Source organism: Dermacentor variabilis, chromosome 3 (assembly GCF_050947875.1).
Source record: "Dermacentor variabilis isolate Ectoservices chromosome 3, ASM5094787v1, whole genome shotgun sequence".
Classification (NCBI taxonomy): domain Eukaryota; kingdom Metazoa; phylum Arthropoda; class Arachnida; order Ixodida; family Ixodidae; genus Dermacentor; species Dermacentor variabilis.
This window is the reverse complement of record NC_134570.1, coordinates 66,024,293-66,037,950: the sequence shown is the minus strand read 5'-3', so window position 1 is coordinate 66,037,950 and position 13,658 is coordinate 66,024,293. Positions and strand designations below refer to the sequence as shown.

The window sequence follows — 13,658 nt, the reverse complement described above, 5'->3', positions numbered from 1 at the left end:
GGGCAATGTACACGCTCTCTATACTTATATACAATGGGAAAACTCAGAACAGATGTCAAAATCAATGACGTCACCGAGTGGTGTTGCGGCAAGACCCAGATGGCGTCGCCTCCTGTCTTTCTTTTTCGCGTCTCTTATGGCTTATAAAGGCTTAGCTGGCTGTAACACTAGCTTTTATGAAATTCATTATGTATAATATAGCCGAACTTATCGGTCAATTTAACTTCCCTTTAACATTAAACTTCGAAAGCAGCGTACACGCAACTATATTACATGTAATGGTGAGAACCAACGCTATTGTTTCTTGTGTGACAACGTATCTATAATGCTCAGGATTGACTTGCTCGCACGGGGCCAGGTGCTGCTTGCTATTAAGTATGAACCGACTAAAACAGGAGCAACTGCTGATAAATTGATTGCACAGATACAACTCAAAATGCAGTTATTCGAGCTCCACCATGTCATTGCTCTTAGATACGGGTGTACTATACCATGACTTAAGCAAGAACATCGAGGCAGGTATAAAATTTTCACCTTTATAGAAACAAAAAAAAATTCCCATCTCTAGAGTGATGCCCCTCACAGAAACGCACGAAGTGCGATGGGTACTGTACACTCGTGAACGCGCAGCTCACTTTTTTTCTTCTCTCTTTTCCGTTGAAAATACAACAATAAAAGACTAGATAGGTGTATGTCGTCGGCGCTACGGAGGGGTCAATCCTTGTTGACGAGGTTGCGGTACAGGCTCTGCACGTAGGTGAAGACGCACTTCCAGTCGGGCTTCTTCATCAGCACCATGTCTTCCGTGTCGAGCAACGGCGATATGCCAGCCTGCTCCCTGAAAAAGGAACGGTTTGTATTACGTCACCTTCATCACGCGGGACATCGCAGAGAGCTACGAGAACATTGTTCATTTTGGAGGGACACAAGTGGTTTATGGACTACTGTGTATGGAGGTATAATCGGAAAAGTTAGGATCCTTGTATTTTTAGCAGTTTGTCTGGGTGCACAGTTTCCGGCAAGAAGTATGCTCGCGCCTTCACGATAAATTTGGTTCGGCTGTGTGGTGCGGCTACTGTGGCGCTCGTGGCAGTACAGACCTCTGATGGTGAGCACGAGAGTTCCTTTTAGCTCGTTCACGGCACTAGAACTTATGCCAAATCGCAGGAACTCTTTTGAACAGTCTGTATTCAGCTTGCCTGTCACAGGCAACGTAGTACGTATACTTTTGACAAAGAGTGTGCATTCGATACACAAAAGTACACGCACAGAACCACAACGAGGGATTTATGCATTGCCATTTGTTGGGCGTGTTGGTAAATCGAAAGCATATTTAGCGCCAGCAAACAAGGACGGAAGGGAGACGACAACACAATGCGCTAACTTCAACAAATTGATTTTCAGGAAATACACCTATATAACCCATGCACAGTGGCGCCACCTTATCCAAATCTTACCCATCCAAAAAAGCCGTCTCCTTATCTAACAGGTCGATTGAAGGGGCACTAACACACGTGTCTCTATTCCGCCAGATAGCCTGAGCTTCAATGATCTCTCGCACGTCTTCATCTTTGTGCTTCGCAAGAACCCGGCAGGATTCATACACCGGCGCACAGCCGCATTCTTCACAGTGGGTTGACAGATGACCGTATTGCTTATTTTTCACAGTTTGACAATGTTCCCGTAATCGGTCATTAAGACATCTCCCTGTCTGTCCGATGTATTTTTTCCCACAGGACAGCGGAAGCTCATATACGACAGTCTGTACGCATCTCACTGGCACTTTTCGATGATTCGTAGAGCATCCGGCAGCTGGCTTACGGTACGGGTCCGTCAATCGACATATTTTTGCCAGCTTTTCTGGTGCGGAAAAGACCACTTTTGTGTCCACCCGGCTAGCCATTTTCTTAAGTTTATGTGCCGTTCTATGCAGGTAGGGCACTACCGCTACCTTCCTTCTACGTTCCGTCCCTTGATTTGCCGTGTCCTGAATTGTGCTATCTGACCTGCACCAAGTTTCGGTCGTCGAGGGGCTGCTAAAAAGGTTTCATACACCGGCGGCTGTGCGCCGGTGTATGAATCCTGCCGGGTTCTTGCGAAGCACATAGTTAAAGACGTGCTAGAGATCATTGAAGCTCAGGCTATCTGGCGGAATAGAGACACGTGTGTTAGTGCCCCTTCAATCGACCTGTTAGATAAGTAGACGGCTTTTTTGGAAGGGTAAGATTTGGATAAGGTGGCGGCACTGTGCATGGGTTATATAGGTGTATTTCCTGAAAATCAAGTTGTTGAAGTTAGCGCATTGTGTTGTCGTCTCCCTTCCGTCCTTGTTTGCTGGCGCTAAATATGCTTTCGATTTATGCATGTCTGACTTTTGTGCAGCGTTGTTTATGCTGTCCGAATTGCCTTTATATAAATTTATTTCTTTGGACCCAAACTAGCCTAGGACTATTGGTTCACTCAGTGTTTGCAAGCTCTGTTTAGAAAATCAATCAATCAATCAATCAATCAATCAATCAATCAATCAATCAATCAATCAATCAATCAATCAATCAATCAATCAATCAATCAATCATATATATTATATAATATTATATTATATATATATTATAATCAATCGCAACGATTCGATGTTCTGGAGCCATGTGATGCTTTGAATTGTATGTACTTTACGTGGTCGAAATTTCCGGAGTCCTCCACTACGGCGTGCCTCATAATCAGAAAGTGGTTTTGGCACGTAAAACCCCATAATTCACAATTCAATTGTATGTACTTTTTAACTGGCAATATTGAGTGATATAGTCGAAATAACACATGGGAAATAATGTGATGGGTTATTGTATTATAATATATTCTTAGTCGTTTTCGAACAGTTACCCGACCAAACAGATTCATGAACCGATAGACGACAGAACCTCCCTCATGACGACCGATTCAATGCACACGGCAGCGTGAATATCAAATATGGGTGCGTTTTGATTACTCACGAATCTGACTGCTGCTTTTTTTGGCGTTGATGCATCGTGGGAAGCTAAATATGCTTGACCAAACTGTAAGCTTGGTTGGCATTCAGTGGTTACAAAATGCATCTAACACATAACGTGAAAATAGAAACGGAAACGTTTCTTCGACGCTAATCGTTGGTTGAATTATCCCAGTTTCAATTGTAACGAGTCTACCTCGAAGTTGATGTGTGAGGCCATAAGTACGTGATTGTCTACTCATGAACTATACACATTAGAAAGATATTGCGTGTATACTATAGTACATCATTCACGGCAGTGTGCTCACGAGCTTTCTACAATCTGGAAGAATAAATCTTGGCAACGATTTGGAAAGGACAGCGAGGATTGAGTTACTGTTATTACTGTCACACCGCTACAACCACTAGTATCACTTATTCTACTACTACCACAACTACAGCAACAACTAGCATTGCTACCATCGCTCAGGCAGTGAAGGGAAATCGAGACGTGCATGACAAGATGCACAGAGGCGTTCAGTACGAGCTGCAACACGGTGCCCGTGGTCGACGGGGCTCCAAGAATACCATGGCGGCGCCGACATTTATAAGAAAAATTACCGCAACACGCACCAGTAATGGTAACGGTACTTAGCTCCCCAATTATTCGTATGTCAGCGTCGCCGTGCAGTTTTGGTGCCCTTTCGAACAAAGGGCAACGGGCTGCAGCTCATATTGAACGAGGCTGCATACGCACATATCTGAACTTCCATTATGATGCCGATCGAGTATCAAAGCGATGTTTGTTATTAGAATGTACATACGCTACGAATGTTTGGGCCGCAACAGGAAAGACGACGCCTTAAATTACGTGGTTGGCATCGCTGTCAATCCGAAATGTCGCGCTTATGATGAAGCCTGTGTGAGCGGCATGACGATTTCGGGAGAGCTCGTTCTGATGTTAAATGCTCCAATATTGCTGCAGCACCGTTACGTCGCATTTATGAACGCCGGACGATGGGACTTAACCTTGTTGGTGGGTTTTCGCAACAGCCGCAACAAAGAACTGTGAAATTGAAAGTGGAGCAGGGATTCTGTAGTTGCGCCAGTTCCTGTGCACGAAATTCCGTTAAAAAAAATATAAAGCGTCCGCTCTATCACAACACAAACGCACCGCGCCGAATGTATCATGGCTAAATTTTAGCAAATATATACTTCACCTATGGGAAGAGACAATAAAAAAACAAAAAAACAAGCAGGAACGTATTTTCTGTGTAAATTTCTTGATTCAGTTTCTTGAAGACAAGCTCACGTACTCGGCTGTGCGGAAGGCAAGGTCGAAGTTGTGCCTGCGGTTCTTGGGCTCCAGCTGGTCGTAGTCGAATGCGTCAGGGTAGAAGTGGTGGATGAGCGCGCAGAACGCCATGCCGTCATTCCAGCTCGTCGAGAAGTTCGTGATGTCCACGTGCTGCACGCAAGAAAGAGTCAATAAGTAGGAATTTACAACGCCAGAGCCACGCAACTGATAGATGCCGCACCGCCTCTTGTTACTTCAAGAATACGCAGTTCTACATCGATAGATTGTCTCTTGAGGAAGTTAGTTGGGCTATACACGAGGATTTGAAAAGTTTGCCGGGTTCAGTTATTATGCATTCAACAGATGTCAAAACTCGGCTCCTGCTCTATAAGTCTGAAGCAAGTATACGTTGGGAGCATTTGCGTATTTTTACACGAGCATGCATCCCATCACGCTCGTCCAGAATATGCTATATTGCTGCGCTCGCTACTGCAGCTGTGAAGTGTGTTTGTGTGATTGTGGGTTTGCGTACGTATGTACCGTATGCGTTCGAATATAGGTCGACCTTTTTCCCTCGGAAATCCGACCCAAATAAGTTATCGACCTATATTCGTGAGCAAAGAATCTCGATTTATATTAGGGAACAAAGCTGGCAAGGTACCGACGTAACGAAGTTCCTCCCTCGCGCCCTCCGTAAAGCCAGCCTGGAGATTATCCAGACTCGCGTTAACAAATTCTGCATGTACACCCGTGAGCAAATGTATGCGGACCAGGGATTGCGCGATAAAACTCAATTCCTCCCCTGTCTGCGGAGACAACTTGAAATTAAAGACTGCAGCCTAAACTTGGCATTACGAATTGTCTAGTGCACTTGTCAGTTTCCGTTTATGCGTGTTAATTGCGATGAAATTATGTTTTTTCGGCGACCCTGTGGTCTGTACACTTTTGCTCACGGGTGTACAACACACTCGACAGCACGATGTCGTTTAAGGTGCCGACGACGCCCGCGAAGCATCCCACGAGGGCGAGTTCTCCGGCTGTTGCGACGAGGGTGCCGCTTGCGGCATCAACTAGAGAGGTTTAGTAGGTTTAGTGGCCTGCCTTACGGTAAGTGAAGCTGTGTTATGTTTAATGTTTATCGTTTTCTCTTTAAATAAAGACATTGGTGGACCTGTATTCAGATTAGAACTTTTTATTTCTCGGAAAGTTCAATAATAGAGGTCGACCAGTATTCGAGTAAATACGGTATGTATGTATGTATGTATGTATGTATGTATGTATGTATGTATGTATGTATGTATGTATGTATGTATGTATGTATGTATGTATGTATGTATGTATGTATGTATGTATGTATGTATGTATGTATGTATGTATGTATGTATGTATGTATGTATGTATGTATGTATGTATGTATGTATGTATGTATGTATGTATGTATGTATGTATGTATGTATGTATGTATGTATGTATGTATGTATGTATGTATGTATGTATGTATGTATGTATGTATGTATGTATGTATGTATGTTAGCTTATAATCAATAGCCTGGCATGCTGCCACTGTTGCTAAGTACATATAATAAATAAAAAAAAACTGAACCAGAACTTGGCACCGCTAACTCTCTGAGTATGCGACAGCATGATTAGATTTTGACGTAGACCTACGCGATGCCGTCCCGAAAACATACAGCGACATCCTGAGCCACTACAGACTGGGTAGAAGGACCTACCCACCCCCGCATCCCAAACTGACTAGAGAAGAGGCGGTGATCTTCCGCAAACTACAGACCGGCACATTTCCACACGGCACCCTACTGCACGCCATGTATCCTGCGAGCTACAGTGCGAGTGCGCCTTCTGCCCTGCGCCCACGGCCCTGTACCACGTGTCTTGGGAGTGTAGACACAACCCAGCTATACCACACATAACCGGACCAACCGTCGAGCAGTGGGAGGCCCAGCCGACAAGCCCGCGGGCCCCGAAGACCAGCATCGCCTGGTGAGCAGGGCCAAGCTATCGGCTCAAGCCCAAGGCATCCTGGACTAGGGACGCCGTCCACCTCGGACGACTACACCGTCAGCTCATTTTTACAAGCAAAAATTTATTCCTCCTCCTATCGACAGGTGTGTAGTGACGAGCGATTATGTGCACAGTCTCATTTATCAAAGTGACGTTCCTATACCTCTCTTCTCTTTCGCGATTTCGTGCGCACTGTGACGCGATCGCGTACGCTGAGATAACTGCATAATAGGCGAAGTTCACCCATAATGCTTTAAAGAAGTGCATGACCGATGGCGAGATCGAACATCTGTCTTCCAGCAAAGCATGCCAATGCTCCAACCATTAGGCCATGATAGCAAGTGTGATTCTGTTATGCCAAACGGCGTGCGGCGACGATGTTGTCGCCCTTGAACTTTAAACAGAACATCATGGCGACGGCAACGGCAGAAATGCGCCTGGAGTGTCCACTTAATTGCTATCGCAATGAAAAGGAAAATAAAATGAGCGGACATGTACATTCAGCGACGTACGCCAGGAAGAATGAACATTGTTCAGGAGCTCCTGCAATCTGCTAAATGACTCACCTCGTACCCCTTGGTCTTGCTTTTACACCAGTTCAACAGCATCTCCTTAATATCGCTGGCACTTCGCGCCGTCGTTGCTCCACGAACCGGAACGCTGAAGCTGCAGTGACGAAGAGACACCGCAGTTAATCACCGTGTCCTGTAGCACGCTTCATGTAACCCAAGTATCAGCTCTAACTTCATTATTTCGGCAAGAATTGGTTTGCCAATTACAGCGAGAGATTTTACACGGACTGTCTAGCTGTGCCTATGATGCCGCCTACGGATATATCGCGGTTGTGTCGTTTTTATTATCCGACGCCGCCGTGTAAGGGGAAAAGTATTTTTCTGACTTTGGTAATCTGTAATACAGTCCAGCCATTTTTACTGAAAGAATGAGCCACTAAGCTATTTCTAGATTTTTGCATTAGTTGGGTTGGGTAAATATTGCTTATATGCCGCGAAAAACACGTGCGTACCTGTCGTTCCTTACACTTCGTGCACACGCTTTCGCTGGACATGCCTGCAGTATTGCGTCATTGAAAATGAAAGCTGTCATTGGCTGTTTCTCAGCCGGATATTGGGGTTGTATTATGGGAAGCGTTCTAGTGGAGGACTACCAAATAATTCCGACCGTTCTGGCGTTATTCAACCTGCGTGTAAATCTATGCCCACGGATTTTTTTTCCTTTTTTTTTGCGTCCCTTCAACATAGGAACGTGGCAGTCGAACCTGCGACCTTGTGTTGAAGAGGAGAACGCCGTAGTCACTATGAGCCGCGGCGCGTCACCTTTACAATTTGCAAATGTGAGGAGAAAAAAGGGCTATGATTGAAATACGTGCGCCAGCGAGATGTGTTGTAGGGCTGCTTTGAGAGTACAACGTGTGACTTTTTAAATTGATATATTGAGATTGTTAGTTATACAACTACGCGAAGCCAACAGGGAACAGAGCCAAGGAAAACAGGGGAAATTAACCATATTTTCTTTTGAAGCTTTAAAGGAAACTGAATTTGAACAAAATACAAGTTGTCGCAAGTGGAAGCCGAACCCACGTATTTCGCATTATGCGTGCGATGCTAAACTGTTGAGCTACAGCGGCGGTCGTCCACCTGTCTGCTATTTCTTTTGGGGGGGGGGGGGAGGATATTTGCGCATGCGTAGTAGATTTAGCCCTGGGAGTGCTAGACAGCGCCAATCACAGCCATGGCGGCGGATGTGGAACAATCTTTGAAACGCAGGCGTCACGTGGCACGTGAACTTAGGAGCATAAGCGCTCGCATGTTATATCTCGTGGCATCGTGATGGCCGTAGTCGAGACCCTCGCTGTGCATTGAATGCTGTACACAATTTTAAGTGCAGCGTAGCGCGACCTTCGCTATGCGACGTACCACCGTTGCACACAACTATACACGCCTTCTTAGAGCGCTGTATACTTACGCGGGTCTCGCCGGCTTGGTAGCGGCATCCATCTGCTGGAACTTGGCGAACGCATTTTTGGGGGCTTCTGCGAGAGACGGGAGTACGTGACAGTAATCGTCAAAAGAGAGAGAAAAAATAGATATAATAGTTTTTTTTTTCTACTATCCCCTTGTCGGGGGACTTAAGTAACGCTCCGTTCGCGGAAATTGGATTACAGGAAGAGAGCCGCGCCGCCAGCCACGAGCTGGGGATGCCGTAACTGCACGAAACTGAGGAAGGAGAAAGAACGTGGATGAAGGAAAGAGGAAGGAGGCCTGTCATTTCCAGTTACAGCGTTTACGTGAACGGAAATTCGAAGCTATTTGACGTTGCTACGCTGGCCGGCCGTTTGCTCAGGGTCGCCAACTCTCTTGTGATAAATGCCGGTATAGGGTTCCTGGGGAAGGGTATGAACGGATCACTTAGAAACCTGCAAGGTGAAAGGTACGCGCCTATATCGTTTTTCATTCCTTCATTTATATCTGTCCTTTAATGGTATACGCGGATTGGTACGACCTTTCCTTCAATGGTAAATATAAGTGTTATTATTGGAAAAGTGAATGTTGACTTCAAGTACAGCATTGATGTGGTCCGATTTCCATTTTGTTGTTTTCCCGCAAGGTTTTCATTTGTACTGAATGCTCAAGAAGGCATTGCGATATTGTTTACGCAAAAAGGAAAGAAAGCAACTAAAAAAAAAAATATTGACTCGCCATCCCGACCCTGCGAAAGTGGCTGGCCAGCGAAGCTGCTGGAAAACCACTCAAATGCCATCGATGGGGATATGAAATTTTTTATTGTTCTGCCTAGTCTTAGCACGAAACCGTTGTTGAGCATTATGATTTTGCATTTTTCGGCGCTCATCGTATATATTCACGCTGCTCTTCGGGAGTCTGCGTGGTCTACCCGTAGCGGGCTTGCAAAGAATTGAATAAGTTGCTAAGTAGGTCTCTCTTTTATACATGAAGTTTGGTGATGTCACTCACTGATTCCTATGCTGCTGCTGCCCCTTCTACCGGGAATCTCTACCGGGAAACAAACGGTGGGGAGAAGGAACGTGCCTTGCATTTTTCACAGGCGCCTTATAACCCATCATGTGGTTTCGACGCTTGTTTTGTGCTTTTCTTTATTGAGATGAATACTGAGCTGTGTGTGTTGTATGCTGGATTACAAAGGAGATATTCACTTTTTTTTCGGCTCAAATTTATTTTTTATTTTTTTGCTGGCGGAAATGAAAAATCTGTACCAACCAGAGGCTAACAGCTTCGCTGTAAAATGTAATGAACATTTCAACATTTGCAAAACACTGCTTGTTGCATATATGTGCAAGGTGTGATTGCATTGAGAAAGGGTGACCGAATACATGTGTCCCATGACCGTAATAAAACCGTTCCACTAGAACCCAGGCCAGTTGGTGACGCTATGGGAAAGTCGGCTAAATGTTCATTATACATACTAGAAGGAGTAAAAACAGACAGAACTATATATATATATATATATATATATATATATATATATATATATATATATATATATATATATATACGCTTCACATTATTGTTTTCGCATCAGTAGGTTGTTCATGGGTCTCCCTAAGTTTCCTGGACGAGAGCGATCTGCTGTCAGGCTTGCGCTTAGGCTTTTACAATTGCCTTCTTATATACGAGAGCAAGGCTTGCTTTGTACTTCTTCAACCCCAGGCCTTACCCTTTCATTTTGCGATAAGGGAATACCCGAGAAAGGTCGTGGCATGAAACTCGTCCTCTGCTGCGTCCTTATAATAAAGTACGATATATTTGTCTTGTTCCTATGTTTTCGATATGCCACTGGCGGTGAAAATTAGCTCTTCCGACGAACATGGATAAGCGTTTTTACGTATGATGTCGGCTTTCGTACAAACGAAAGTTTTGCCGTTTTTGCTACTGCTTTTATTTGTTATATCACAGATATATATACCGATACTGACTGCGTTAGTCACTAATTACTAGCTAAACTTGTGACTCCATCCGTTTGCTTTCAATATGTCGAAGTTTGAACACTCCCTTCCCCCCCCCTCACTTACCCCCCCAGGAGAAAAACAATGTATATAAAGAAAGGCAAATCAACAAAAATAAAAAGTGTAAGGGCGAAATTCGTATCTGTTAAGTTTGGTCACATGCATTGGGACATGACCGTGTGAAGGCTTGCGTCTTTCAACTGGCTGTCGAAAATCGCTGTGTCTTTCTTTCGCTTTGTGCAAGTTTTAGCGCTGCTCTAGATATAAATGTAACCAGTTTGCTATTTTCCATATTGTTTATTTGCCACTAAAAGAGAACCGCAGCAGCATGGGTTTTCCTTGTACTATTAAAATAAGAACTCACTCTTACAACAAACAAGGTTATACCATGCCACTGTTTAACCACAGTCGGGTAAAGACATCGGGGGCCTCTGATAGCCCTGGGGTTATTATATATTTGTACAACACAGACAACCTGCGCAATGAATTCCGTACCAGGCTGGCGTTGCCACATAGCTACGTAACACGGCAATGATGACGCAGGGAGTTCCACGCCGGACTATCTGGCGCTTGACGTGCTGTAATGCAGAACAGCAGCGCCAGCTTCAAAGTGCATTTAAAACGTTTGTATGTTTGTCTGTACATGTAGTCTGATTTACACAGAAGGTAACAATGAAATTTCTAAAGAGGAATTTGAAGGATTTGGCATTGAGGGTGGCACAGTATATCATTCGTAGTATAAGCGTTTTGTCTTTTTTTTACCGTATTCACCTTCTTCCCGCGAGGTTACTCTGACGCAGCATGTCTACTCTCACCCCTTCCCCAGCCACCCCAGTAGCTTTGTTCTTCGAGGGTGCACGTTATCTCTCTGTTAGGCAACAGAAAGAGAGAGATGAGAGCACTCAGTCTAGCTCTTTCAAGATTCTGTCGGTAAAAAAGAAGAGTCACAAGTTGTAAGTTATACTTATGCTGTAGCTTGTACGACCCGTGAAACATTGCGGTGGCAGCAATATAAAAATGAAATAAGAATATAAGAAAAAGAAAAAAAAAAGGGGCGGGCACCTGACCATCAAGATGTATGGGAAAGCGTTTCTTCTTTTTTTGTTGTTGTTGTCGCATTTCCATGTCCCCTTGACTGATTTCCTCCCGCCAATGCGGGTCATTGCTGAAAAAGTAATCTCGGCATTCCAGAGAGTGGCTTCACATTAGGTACCCAACCTGCCCTCGCGAACATACTATACACACGTGCACGGTCTCGCTTGTCGGTGGAAAGTACTGTTCTGTTCTCGAAAGATCGCAATATGCGATTCCTGGAAAATGTCATGCGACCGAATGTTTAAAGTACGTGGGTACGTATGTACTGTATATTCTCTCGAAGATTGTATGCTACGTTTTATGAGTGCTTTGTGAGCATTTCGTGACCTTCTCTGCCTACTATCTATGAGATTTTTACGAGTTCTCCGTCCCATGAGCTATTATAAGCTCTTCCCGAGTCCTTTATGAGCCCTCCACGACCCCTCCGTTAACATTTTCAAAACCCGCTTATAAGCGCTTCGGTGGTTCTTTATGCAGCCTCCATGAGCCTTGACATGAGTGCTTTATGATTGGTTTGTAATTCCTTTGTGAACTTCGCCATTATCCTTTCTACGACTGCTGTATGAACCCGTAGGGAGCCTTTCTATATGAACACTTGTACGAGTCCTTCATGAGCCCTTCGTAAGTACTTTGTGATCCCTCCGCGAGCTTTTCTATGACCTGGCCGAGTCCGTTGTGAGCTCTTGCGAGCGTTTAGGATGGTTCTGTGCGCGAAAGAATGAAACATTGCTTTAGATTTCGGGTGGCGAACTATACATAAGCAAGAAAATGGGGCATAGAAAGAGCGAACGTCACGGACTGACATATGTTATCTCTGTCACCGCACGAGGGGTTAACTATTCCCTACTACTTGTCCTTGTAGCGAATGATGCCTTCGATTCACGTCATGCGCGAAAGTGTGACGAAAAAAACAAAAGCTCCACGCTCCTTCCGACGCGTCTCCGACAGGGAGCACATGGTAAAAAGGCGGCCATGACGTGAAGCATCGAAACCAAGAAGCAGCGTTAACGCACAGCGGTACTCGGTCGGCGCAGGACCGGGTTAGTGACGTCAAAAGAAACCGCACACAGGCAGCGCGCAGAGAGACAACACGGCAATGTGAGAGCGAAGAATAGCAGCGGGTTAGCGGGGTTTCGACTCTCGTCTGCGGAGCGTAGACAGCGTGCTCACCTGCTCGCGGGGAGAACTGAGGGGCTTTGCTCCGCATCGATGCCGAGACGACGGCGTCCGCAGAGGCCGCTGTTCACCGTTCCTGGAACTTGGGATTTCTGTGCGCTAAATGACGGAAGCAGACTCGTCGTGCGCCACTGTATATCACTGAACATTTATTCTGGCGCCTTCATCGTCGCCATCGTCGCAAATCAACGTCGTCATCGTCAATACGAACTGAATCGAATCCTCTGTGAGACACGGGTTTCTCTCGGTGACTGCCTGTCATGTGTAGACAGCCAGGCGCCTCCAAGCTGCAAGTTTCTTGGCTTCATCTTTGAACCTTCAACTTGAACTTGAATCAGTGTGCCGTTAGGTCATCTACTATTTGTTTCTTTTTTGGTTTTTCCATTTTCATCAGCATTTTTCGAGTAATTTCTCTCGAGTGTATTCTTTTACTAATTTCAGCCTTAACTCATTCCATTCCGAAGTGAAATGGCGTATCATGAACGATATGGCACTATCGAATCAATCAATCAATCAATCAATCAATCAATCAATCAATCAATCAATCAATCAATCAATCAATCAATCAATCAATCAATCAATCAATCAATCAATCAATCAATCAATCAATCAATCAATCTCATATTATGGTATGTATTCCCTTTGTACTTGAGATAATTATGTACGCTTAATGTTTAACAGCAATACTAGTAACGGCTGGAGTCTTAAACCAATGCGGTCATTTACTCGTAATACCCGCACATAGACTAGTGGGGCGAACTTTTATTTATTTATGCTTTGGTTGCTCTTAGGCGGGAACTGTACATTCACTTGTCACAGTGAAACAAAAGTATAAAGAAATGCAGTCTAGCAATGAATTTACTGAGTGTCAGAAACCCTTCTTTTTTCATCCTTCCTTGCAACTAGATGGTAAGAAACTGTCATGGACAGCTGTTTCATCGTATTTCTTGCCCATTTACAGCGGGCTGAAGCCAACATTAACTGGTGCTAGCTTACCTAAAGTAGGTGGACCCTATAAGATGGCCTACTCGAGCGCGCGCGATACTCACTTTGTGCACGTTCGCAACGTGAAAAAAAAAGAAGAAAAAAGGGGAATGATGCAGAAC

General features: G+C 44.7%; 1 protein-coding gene across 1 annotated transcript in view; it reads right to left on the bottom strand.

The window, feature by feature from the left end:
• Positions 1-522: 522 nt before the first annotated feature.
• Positions 523-13,658, bottom strand: part of LOC142575772 (uncharacterized) — a 51,061-nt gene continuing 37,925 nt past the window's right edge. The window contains exons 7-10 of the mRNA XM_075685401.1: positions 8,265-8,331; positions 6,848-6,947; positions 4,279-4,430; positions 523-838 (exon numbers count right to left, since the gene is read on the bottom strand). Coding sequence (XP_075541516.1) covers positions 715-838; positions 4,279-4,430; positions 6,848-6,947; positions 8,265-8,331 — 443 coding nt within the window. The 3' untranslated portion in view covers positions 523-714. The remainder of the gene's footprint in view (positions 839-4,278; positions 4,431-6,847; positions 6,948-8,264; positions 8,332-13,658) is intronic.